At 43.3% G+C, this 11,404-nt stretch overlaps 1 protein-coding gene across 3 annotated transcripts in view; it reads left to right on the top strand.

Annotated features, from left to right (window-relative positions):
* Positions 1–11,404, top strand: part of cep76 (centrosomal protein 76) — a 60,797-nt gene that overhangs the window by 348 nt on the left and 49,045 nt on the right. Inside the window, exon 1 of one of the 3 annotated variants that reach the window (XM_043687721.2) lies at positions 200–331. The exons of 1 other annotated variant lie outside the window; for it this stretch is intronic. In XM_043687721.2, the coding sequence (XP_043543656.2) occupies positions 248–331 (84 nt within the window). In that variant the 5' untranslated portion in view covers positions 200–247. Of the gene's footprint in view, positions 1–199; positions 332–11,404 lie in introns of those variants that run through there. One more of the 3 variants, XM_087986705.1, reaches the window with a different exon arrangement.

Genomic DNA, 11,404 nt, shown 5'->3' with positions numbered 1-11,404 from the left:
CGAGGTGGGATTTGGAGGTGGGCGCGGTTCGGCGTTCGTTAGAAAAGAGGGTGGAGCCTTGCAGCTGTTGGACAATGGAAGACAAGTTTGGGGGCGGGCCGTGGTTGCTCCTGGAGATAAGGGCGGGGCTAGATGCTGATTGGAGGATGATGGCGGGCGGGATTTGGTGGCGGTTGACCGGAGAGATGGCTGCCAAATGGTAAGGGGGGAGAGGGGTGATGTTGCTGTGTTGGGATTTCGATTGTGCATGTTGGTAATTCCAAGCGTCATGTCGCTGCCGCCCGAGAAGGCTCTGGAACTCAAACAAATCATTCGCAACCAGCTGACCCAGGTGAGCTCCTAGTGTTGCCCAAGATGTGTGAGGTTAACATCCACGTACCCCTAGTCCCAGAGCTCTGATTTCTGTTTAATCAGTGAGCATGTTGATCGTTAGCCCTTAACTCTTGACCTATTTTTACGGGTTGCATGATATAGTACAACTTAATCTGTCTAGTAATAATTTGAATCTGAAACTATTAGAGAAAATGCGAGAAATACTTAATGGGGCAACATCTGTGTCAACATAGAAACAGTTAAATGTTACTCTCTTTGAAAATTTAATATACAAACTATGAGCAGTTGTGGACCATTCAGCCCTTGAGCCTGTTCTGGCTGCTTCAACAAGGTCATGATTCCTCTGATTATTCCAATTACTTGGAATAATCTCCTCTGTGACTTATTCTCTCTCTTGTTAAGAATCGATCTACCACTGCCCTGTAAACATTCAAGGAGACTGCTTCCACTGCCTTATGATGAAGACAATATTACAGATTCATGTCTCCCTGTGAGAAAGTGTCTCTACTTATCTGTTTTAAATGGATAACCCTGTGTTTTTAAATAGTGATCTCTAGTTCTAGATTGTTTCCACATATACTTGAAACATCCAAAGTCTATGGGTCAAGTACTGGAAAGTGGGACTAGAATAGATGGCTGTTTAATCAGCACAGACATGATGGACTGATGAGCCTGTTTCTGTGCTGTAAATCTATGACTCTGATATTTCAAGAGCCCTGAGCATTATGTATGATAGCTAAATTTGCTGATAAGACAGAGCTGGTAGGAAAGTGAGTTGTAACTAAGATATTAAGAGCTTCAAAGGGATATAGATAGGTTAAGTGAATGGGATAATATCATCTGACAAATGAAATAGGTAGAACAGTATACCACAGGAACAGGGCCTTTGCCCCATTATGTTGTGTGGAACATGAAGCTAAAGTAAAATTATCCCTTTTTACCTGCCCTCTGCAACTAGATCCTCAGCTTTCTGACCCATGGACCATGATTAGTGGAGATAGATAACAAATCCTCCTCCACAATAACACTCCACACTGGAGCTCCCCCCGGATGTGACCTCAGCCCCTGACTGTATTCCTTATGCACCCATGATAGTTGCCAAATCCTGAATGAATGCCATCTCCAAGTTCACTGACACAACTGTAGTAGAATGGATATCTAACAACAATGAGTCAAAATACAGAAGGCAGAGAGAGGGCTTGGTGATGTGGTGCAATGAGAACAATGTCTCTCTCAATGTTGGTAAAACTAAAAAAACTGATCATTGACTTCAGAAAGAAAGGAGAACACTCTATCATCGTCATGAATGGAACTGAGGTTGAGAGGGTGGGCAGCATCAAGTTCCTTAGTGACAATAACAAACTTCCCACATAGATGTGATGGTCAACAAGGCACAACAATGCCTTCTCTTCCTCCAGCAACTCAGGAAACCTTGCATGTCCATAAGGACTCTCACCAACTTCTACAAAAGCACCATTGAAAGCACACTGTCTGGTACATAACAGCCTGATATGGCAACTGCTGTGCTCAGGACTGGAAGAAACATAACATGGTGTGCACAGCTCAGACTATCATGGAAGGGAGAAAGTGAGGGCTGCAGATGCTGGAGATCAGTTGAAATGTGTGGTACTGGAAAAGCGCAGCTGGTCAGGCAATATCCGAGGAGCAGGAGAATTGACGTTTCAAGCATAAGCTCTTCATTGGGAATGAGGGGGTGCCAAAGGGGGCTGAGAGATAAATGGGACGGGGGGTGGGGCTGGGGGGGGAAAGGTAGCTGGGATCACGATGGGTACATGAAGGTGGGAATGATGGTGATAGGTCAGAGAGGAGGGTGGAGTGGATAGATGGGAAGGGAGATGGACAGATTGAACGGTTCAAGAGGGCAGTGCAGAGTTAGAGGGTTGGATCTGGGATAAGATAAGGGCAAGGGAAATGACAAAACTAGTGAAATCAACATTGATCTCAAGTGGTTAGTGTCCCAAGGCAGAAGATGGGATGTTCTTCGTCCAGGTGTCAGGTGGCTAGAGTTTAGCAGTGGAGGAGGCCAAGGACTTGCATGTCCTTGGCAGAGTGGGAGGGGGAGTTGAAGTTTTGGCCACAGGGCAGTCGGGTTGATTGGTGTGTGTGTCCCAGAGATGTTCTCTGAAACATTCTGCAAGTTGGTGTCCTGTCTTCCCAATGTAGAGGAGACCACATCAAGAGCAATGGACACAGCAGATGACGTGTGCGGAAGCACAAGTAAATCTCTGGATGTAAAAAGATCCTTTGGGGTCTTGGATGACGGTTGGGAGGGAGGTGTGGCCACAGGTTTTGCACTTCTTGCGGTGGCTCCCTGGGTACGGAATGTGGGTTGGTGGGGAGCGTAGACCTAACAAGGGAGTCACGGAGAAAATGGTCTCTGCATCATGGAAGGAGGAGAAAGTGAGGACTACAGATGCTGGAGATCAGAGTCTAGAGTGTTGTGCTGGAAAAGCACAGCAGGTCAGGCAGGGCAATCAATATTTCGGGCATAAGCCCTTCATTTAGGATGAGGCTTGTGTGTTGGGGCTGAGAGATAAATAGGAGGGGGTGGGGTTTGGGGAAGGTAGCTGAGAAAGCGATAGGTGGACGAAGGTGAGGGAGAAGGTGATGGGTGGGGGGGAAGGTGATGGACAGGTCCAGAGGGTGGTATCGGATTGGAGGCTTGGGACTGGGATAATGTTGGGGGCGGGTGGGGGGGAAATGAGGAAGCTGTTGAAATCCACATCTATCCTGTGTGGTTGCAGGGTCCCAAGGCAGAATATGAGGCATTCCTCCTCCAGGTGTTGGGCGGTAACGGTTTGGTAGTGGAGGCAGCCTAGGACCTGCATGTTCTTGACTGAGGGGGGAGTTGAAGTGTTCAGTCACCAAGCAGTGAAGTTGGTGGATGCGGGTGTCCCAGAGATATTCTCTGAAATTATCTGCAAGAAGGCGTCCTGTCTCCCCGATGTAGAGGAAACCACACTGGGTGCAACGGGTACAAAGTCTTAAAGCAGCAACATGACGTTCTTGACTCTTGTACTCCGTTCCCTGACCAATAAAGTCAAGCATGCCTTTTGGTGCGTTAATGAGCCCATCTACTTACATGGCTACTTTCAGGGAGCTATGGACTTAAACCCCAAGTTGTCTCTGTACCTCAATGCTGTTCAGGGTCCTGCTATTATCTATACTTTTTCTTAACCTTTAATCTTCCAAAATGCCGCACGTCACACTTAACCTAGATTAAACTTCACCTACCATTTCTCTGCCCATATCCGTAACTGTCAAAGGATACAGCAGGATATAAATCAATCTTTTACACTATCCATAACTCCACTGATCTTTGTATATTCTGAAAAATTAATAACCCACCTATCTATATTTTGATCCAAGTCATGTATAAACTGATCCCTGTTGAACACCACTAGTCACTGACCTCCAGCCAGAAAATTACCCTTCTGTCACTACCCTCTGCCTTCTATGGGCAAGCCAATTCATCTTGGGTTCCGTTCATCTTAACCTTCTGGATGAATCCCAAGAAGAACCTTGACAAAATCCAAGAAGTTCACTCCCATGCTCTACCCTCATCAATCATTTCAGTTGTCACCTTGAAAAATTCAATTACGTTAGTAAGCTATAACCTGACCCACACAAAGCCATGCTGACTGTCCCTAATTAGGCTATGCTTTTCCAAATACATGTAAATCCTATCCCTAAGAATTCTCTCCAATAGCCTCCAAACCGCTGATGAGACTCACCAGTCTATAGTTTTCTGGATTATCGCTATTTCCCTTCTTAAACAGAGGAGCAACATTAGCTACTTATCAGTCCTCTGTTCTCGCATACAGTATGAGAAATTTTGGCAGAAAGATAAAAGAAGCACATCCACTAAATAGTGAGAGGTTGCAGATATCTGATACGTAGAGAGTGGTGCATGATTCTCAGGCGGTCAATGTGCAGGTACAGCAAGTAATCAGGAAAGCTGATAGAATGTTGTTTTATTGCAAGGGGAATTGTATGTAAGAGTAGAGAGGTTATGCAGCACATTGGTGAAACCATATCTGGAGAACTGTGTACAGTTCATATGAAAGGATGATAATGCATTGGAAGCAGTTCAGACTAGACCGGTGCTTGGAATAAGCCAATTGCTTTTATGAGGAAAGGCTAGACAAGTTCAGTCTGTATCTTGAATTTAGAAGTGGGACTTGAATTGAAATTTATATGATCCTAAAGGAACTTGACCAGTGGCTGTTAAGGCATGTTTTTTCATGTGCGAATCTGGAACTAGGGATCGTAATTTAAAAATAAGGAATTGCCCATTTAGGGACACAGAGGGACGGGGGAGGAAAAAATCAGGATGAGGAGTCTTTTGAAATTTCATTCCTCAAATGGCAGTCGACAGAATCTTCAAATATCTTTTGAAAAATAGGTAGATAGCTTCTTGATTACCACGGGGCTGAAAGACTATTTGAGTATGCAAGAAAATAGAGTTGAAGTTAAAATCAAATCCAAATATAATCTTGAATGGTAGCGCAAGCTTGAAGTGGCTTGCACTTCATATGTTTTAATCAGGTTGCTTGATTAAGGAGACCAATGCTCCAGATGTGGTTTTGTCAATATCCTGTATAATTGAAGTATAACCTCACTACTTTTCAATGCCTCTTGCTTCAAAGATAGAATATATATATATATATATATATATATTCTATATCGGCTTTCCTAATAATTATACTTGCTTACTAACTTTTTGCAGTTCATGAACTAGAACACCCAGATGCCTCTGCATTCCAGAGCTCTGCAATCTCGTGTCATTTAGATGCAATTCTTTTTTATTCTTTCTGCTAAAACAATTTCTCATTTTCCCAATTTATCATTCATTTGCCTAATCGCTTAACCTATTTATATTCACTTTACATTGATCAGTTCCCCTTTATCTAAGCATGTTACTTGCTCAAATAATCCAATAATTTAGTTAAGTGTGAATCAAAATCATGTTGATTCTGCCTGATTACCTTGCCCTTTTCTTAGTGCTCTCCTATTGTGCTGTAATAATTAGCTTCTGCTTCCTATGACAGATGTTAAACTAACTGACATGTAGTTTCCTGCTTTGTCTCCTTCCCCTCTCTTTTTTAAAGATTAGATTCCCTACACTGGATTTGGTTCTGGGTAATGAACCAGGCCAGGTGTTAGAATTAGAGGTAGGTGAGCACTTTGGGGACAGTAACCACAATTCGGTGACTTTCACTCTAGTGATGGAGAGGGATAAGTGTGCACTACAGGGCAAGAGTTATAGCTGGGGGCAGGGAAATTATGATGCGGTGAGGCATGACTTAGGATGTGTGGCTTGGAAAAGTAAGCTTCAAGGCAAGGGCGTAATTGATATGTGGAGCTTGTTCAAGGAGCAACTATTGAGTGTCCTTGATAAGTATGTACCCGTTAGGCAGGGAGGAAAGGGTCGTGTGAGGGAGCCGTGGTTTAATAAGGAATTGGAATCCCTTGTTAAATGGAAGAGGGCGGCCTATGTAAAGATGAGGCGTGAAGGTTCAATTGGGGCGATTGAGAGTTATAAGGTAGCCAGGAAGGACCTGAAGAGAGAGCTAAGAACAGCAAGGAGGGGACATGAAAGGTCCTTAGTTGGTAGGATTAGGGAAAACCCTAAGGCTTTCTATAGGTATGTCAGGAATAAAAGAATGACTAGGGTAGGAATAGGTCCAGTCAAGGATAGTAGGGGGAAGTTGAGTGTGGAGGCTGAAGAGATTGGGGAGACACTGAATGAATACTTTTCGTCAGTATTCAATCAGGAACAGGACATTGTTGTTAATGTGAATACTGAGTCACAATTAAGTAGAATGGATGGCTTTGAGGTATGTAGAGAAGAGGTGTTGGAAATTCTGGAAAGGGTGAAAATAGATAAGTCCCCTGGGCCTGATGGCATTTATCCTAGGATTCTCTGGGAAGCAAGGAAGGAGATTGCAGAGCCATTGGCCTTGATTTTTTATGTCCTCATTGTCTACAGGAGTAGTGCCAGAAGATTGGAGGATAGCAAATGTGGTTCCCTTGTTCAAGAAGGAGAGTAGGGATAACCCTAGTAACTATAGGCCGGTGAGTCTCACTTCTGTTGTGGGCAAAATCTTAGAGAGAATTGTAAGGGATAGGATTTATGAACATCTGGATAGGAATAATGTGATCAAGGATAGTCGGCATGGTTTTGTGAAGGGTAGGTCGTGCCTCACAAACCTTATTGAATTCTTTGAGAAGGTGACTAAGGAGGTAGACGAGGGGAAAGCGGTAGATGTGGTGTATATGGATTTTAGTAAGGCGTTTGATAAGGTTCCCCATGGTAGACTACTGCAAAAAATACGGAGGTATGGCATTGAGGGTGAGTTGGAGATTTGGATTAGGAGTTGGCTGGCTGGAAGAAGACGGAGGATAGTAGTTGGTGGCAAAGGTTCATCTTGGAGTGCCGTCACTAGCGGTGTTCCACAAGGATCTGTTTTGGGACCATTGCTGTTTGTCATTTTTATAAATGACCTGGAGGAGGGGTTAGAAGGTTGGGTGAGCACGTTTGCGGATGATACGAAAGTCGGAGGAGTTGTAGACAGTGAGGAAGGATGCGGCAGGTTACAGCGGGATATAGATAAGCTGCAGAACTGGGCAGAAAGGTGGCAAATGGAGTTCAATGTAGCTAAGTGTGAGGTGATTCACTTTGGTAAGAGTAACAAAAAGATGGGGTACTGGGCTAATGGTCGGATACTTGGTAGTGTGGATGAGCAGAGGGATCTTGGTGTCCATGTACACAGATCTTTGAAAGTTGCCACCCAGGTAAATAGTGCGGTGAAGAAGGCATATGGCGTACTGGCTTTTATTGGTAGAGGAATTGAGTTCCGGAGTACTGAGGTCATGTTGCAGTTGTATAAGACTCTGGTGCGGCCGCATCTGGAGTATTGTGTGCAGATTTGGTCGTCATACTATAGGAAGGATGTGGAGGCACTGGAACGGGTGCAGAGGAGGTTTACCAGGATGTTGCCTGGTATGGTAGAAAGATTGTATGAGGAAAGGCTGAGGCACTTAGGGTTGTTTTCATTGGAGAAAAGAAGGTTTAGGGGTGACTTGATAGAGGTGTATAAGATGATTAGGGGTTTAGATAGGATCGACAGTGAGAATCTTTTTCCACGTATGGAGTCAGCTATTACAAGGGGGCATAGCTTTAAATTAAGGGGGGGTAGGTATAGGACAGATGTTAGGGGTAGGTTCTTTACTCAGTGAGTCGTGAATTCATGGAATGCCCTGCCAGTAGCAGTGGTGGACTCTCCCTCATGGGCATTTAAGCGGGCATTGGATAGGAATATGGAGGATAGTGGGCTAGTGTAGGTTAGGTGGGCTTGGATCGGCGCAACATCGAGGGCCGAAGGGCCTGTACTGCGCTGTATTCTTCTATGTTCTATGTACACTTTTTGGAAACAGGCCCTTCGGCCCAACAAGTCCACACTGAACCTCCGAAGAGTAACCCACCCAGACCCATTCTCCTAAATTTACTCCTGACTTAATGTACCTAACACCAGGGGCAATTTAACACTGCCAATTCACCTAACCTGCAAGTCTTTTGGAATGTGGGAGGAAACCGGAGCACCAGAGGAAACCAACACAGGCACTGGGAGAATGTGCAAACTCCACATAGGCAGTTGCCCGAGGCTGGAATCGAGCTAAGGTCTCTGGCGCTGTGAGGCAGCAGTGATAGCTACGCCACTGTGCCCCCACTAAATTTTCATATAACTGTGTTTTATTTGATATTTTATAATCTAAGCATGCTCTTTTGAAGCCAGGCAACCTAAACTAACACATCACTTTTTTTTCACTGGCTACTTTTTAGATTCTAGGCTGATGTGAATCAGGACCAAGGTATTTGCCAGCATGCAGCTCAAACAATTTGCTCAATTGGAGCAAAGAAAAGGTCATTGACCTGGAATGTTAACTTTGTTTCTGTTTCCACTGATACATGATATTCCTGTTGAGTATTTCCAACATTGTCTGTTTTTAAAATTATGATTTTGTTCTGTGTCCACTCTGCCTATTGATTGTGAAAAGTCTTGAGAGACAACTGACACTGAGTCTCTTCTTCCTTGGGAACCTGAATGTGGTCTTAACTGTGGAAGAAATCTGGATAGCTGCAAAGATTCTGCTCTGCTAGACTTGTCAGTGGTCACTTTTGACAAACCAGAGCAGCATGAAGTTTCTAACTTGCTGATTCCTTGTACATTGACTAGACAAAGCTCAGGAACATGGGACTAAAACACTGCCAGAAATAAAGCGGCAACCTCCTTCAAATAGAGTGAGCTGCAATACCTCATGTTTTTTATAATGATGAAACACTGACTCATCCAGGCTATAAAAATAGACCAAAGATTCTTATCTCACTACAGCTGTAGGGATTTTTATTTACTTGAACCTCTGGTAAGGTGGGGTTGGTATTGTCAGTTGTGCCAGATCTGGATGTGACATAATTGCCTTTCAGTCACAATGTTTGTGTACTGCAGATATTTGTGTTCCTCATGCTATGCAGTGCTGAGGGAGTGGCACACAGTGGGAGGAACCATTTTTTGGATGCCCCTCAAGAGGCACTATTGCAAAGAAAAGCAGAGTTCCAATCATTTTTTTGTACCAGTTAATAAAGATCGCTAAAACAGACTTTCTTGTCATTGTCACATTGCTGTTTGTGGTTGCTTGCTGCACAAATGAAATGCAATTTATATTAAATATGAAAGAAAGGGCTTGCATTTATATTTCGTAACTGTAGGATGTGTCAAACGCTTCACAGCCAATGAAGCACTTATTGAAGTGTAGTTGCTGTTATAAATGAGGAAGCTGCAGCAACCAAATCGCCCACAGCAAGCTCCCACAAACCACAGTAAATGACAAGTTTTTTTTGTGATGTTAGATGAGTGGCAAATATTGGCCAGCACTTCAGATTTTTAAAAATATCTTTAGGATCTTTCCCTCAGTTGCTGCATCTGAAAGGTAGCACCTTCAACCATGGACCACCCCCTGACTGGGTTGTCAGTGGATCTGTATTATCTGTTCAATGGGACTTGAATCTACGACACTGATTCAGATGTAAGAATGCTGTCAAAGGCAATTTAAACCTAATCCTAATGGCAATTCAGAAGACTATAACCAGAATCCAATTTCAATCATTTTCATCCAATTAAGTCTCCTGGGCCAAATGTCACTTATTCTGTAAGGTAATGCTAAAGTCTGAATGTCTCAGTTGAAGAAAATAATAAAGGGTCAAGTGCAAGGTATCAATGATTCAAGTTGCTGTATTAAAAGGAGATGAGACTTGTGATCTCAAAGCATAATGTTGTCATTTTCAGTAACTTGTTTAAGATTTCCTGCCTTATTTTCTTTGCTCTGAATTTCTTCTGTTAATTGGAACATAGAATGTTACAGCGTAGTACAGGCCTTTTGGCCTTCGATGTTGCACCAACCTGTGAAATTAATCTGATGGCCATCTAACCTACACCATTCCATTATTATCCATATGTCCAATGCCCATTTAAATGTCCTTGATGTTACGAGTCTACTATTGTTGCAGGCACCCCCTACTTCTGAGTAAAGAAACTACCGCAATATCTGTCCTATACCCATCACCCTTCAATTCAAAACTATGTCCCCTCATGTTAGCCTTCGCCATCCGAGGAAAAAGGCTCTCACTGTCCACCCTATCTAACCCTCTGATTATCTTACAGGTCTTGATTAAGTCACCTCTCAATCTTCTTCTCTCTAATGAAAACAACCTCAGTTCCCTCAGCCTTTCCTCGTAAGACCTTCCTTCCATACCAGCAACATCCTAGTAAATCTCCTCTGCACCCTTTCCAAAGCTTCCACATCCTTCCTAAAAACAGTGACCATGACTGCACGCAGTACTCCAGGTATGGCCTTACTGGTGTCATGTTTCCGCTGTACAAAACCTTGTGGTTCTGAAACTCAATCCCCCTACCAATAAACGCCAACACACCATATGCCTTCTTAATAACCCTATCATTCTGGGTGGCAACCTTTAGGGATTTGTGCACCTGGACACAGAGTTCATCTACACTGCCAAGAATTTTATCATTCTTGTTACTTCTTCCAAAGTGAAGTGCATCATGCTTTTCCGCATTAAACTCCAATTTCTACTTCTCATCCCAGCTCTGCATCTGTGTCCCTCTGTAACCCACAACATCCTCTGGCACAATCCACAACTCTGCCTACCTTAGTGTCATCTGCAAATTTATTAACCCATCCTTCTACATCCACCTCCAGATAATTTATAAAAATGACAAACAGCAGTGGCCCAAAACAGATCCTTGTAGCACACCACTGGTAACTGAGCTCCAGGGTGAACACTTCCCATCAATCACCATCCTCTGTCTTCTTTCAGCAAGCTAATTTCTGATCCAAACCGCTAGACCATCTTCAATCCCGAAACTCCATATTTTGTGTAATAGTCTGCTGTGTGGAGCCTGATCAAATGCCTTACTGAAATCCATATACACCACATCATCCGTTTTATCTTCATCTACTTGTTTTGTCACCTTCTCTCAGAACTCAATAAGGTTAGTGAGGTACTACCTACCTTCACAAAACTGTGTTGACTATCCCTAATCAAATTATTCCTTTCCAGATGATTATAAATATTATAACCTTTTCCAACACCTTACTCACAACCGATGTAAGGCTCGTTGACCTATAATTACCCGGGCTGTCCAGACTCCCCTTCTTAAACAAGGAAACAACATTTGCTATCCTCCAGTCTTCTGGCACAACTCCTGTTGAAAATGATGACCTAAAGATCAAAGCCAAAGGCTCGCCAGTCTCCTCCCTGGCTTCCCAAAGAATCTGAGGATAATGATTATAATGACAGTGAAGCTACCACCATCCAATATTGAGGTTCCCCTAGTCTCTAATCAGTTGAAATGCTGAGATTTCACTTATCTCGCTGTGAAAAACCTTTAAGAATTTTCACCTCGTTTATTGAGATATAACCTAGGTTTTTTACCGGTATAATAACTTTGTAATTGTTCAATATCCTGGC

This window comes from Chiloscyllium plagiosum, unplaced genomic scaffold (genome assembly GCF_037043375.1).
Source record: "Chiloscyllium plagiosum isolate Xiang-an unplaced genomic scaffold, Cpla_swu_hap1 HiC_scaffold_4, whole genome shotgun sequence".
NCBI classification, from domain to species: domain Eukaryota; kingdom Metazoa; phylum Chordata; class Chondrichthyes; order Orectolobiformes; family Hemiscylliidae; genus Chiloscyllium; species Chiloscyllium plagiosum.
Note: the sequence above shows the minus strand (reverse complement) of the source record. Positions and strands in the feature narration are given on the sequence as shown.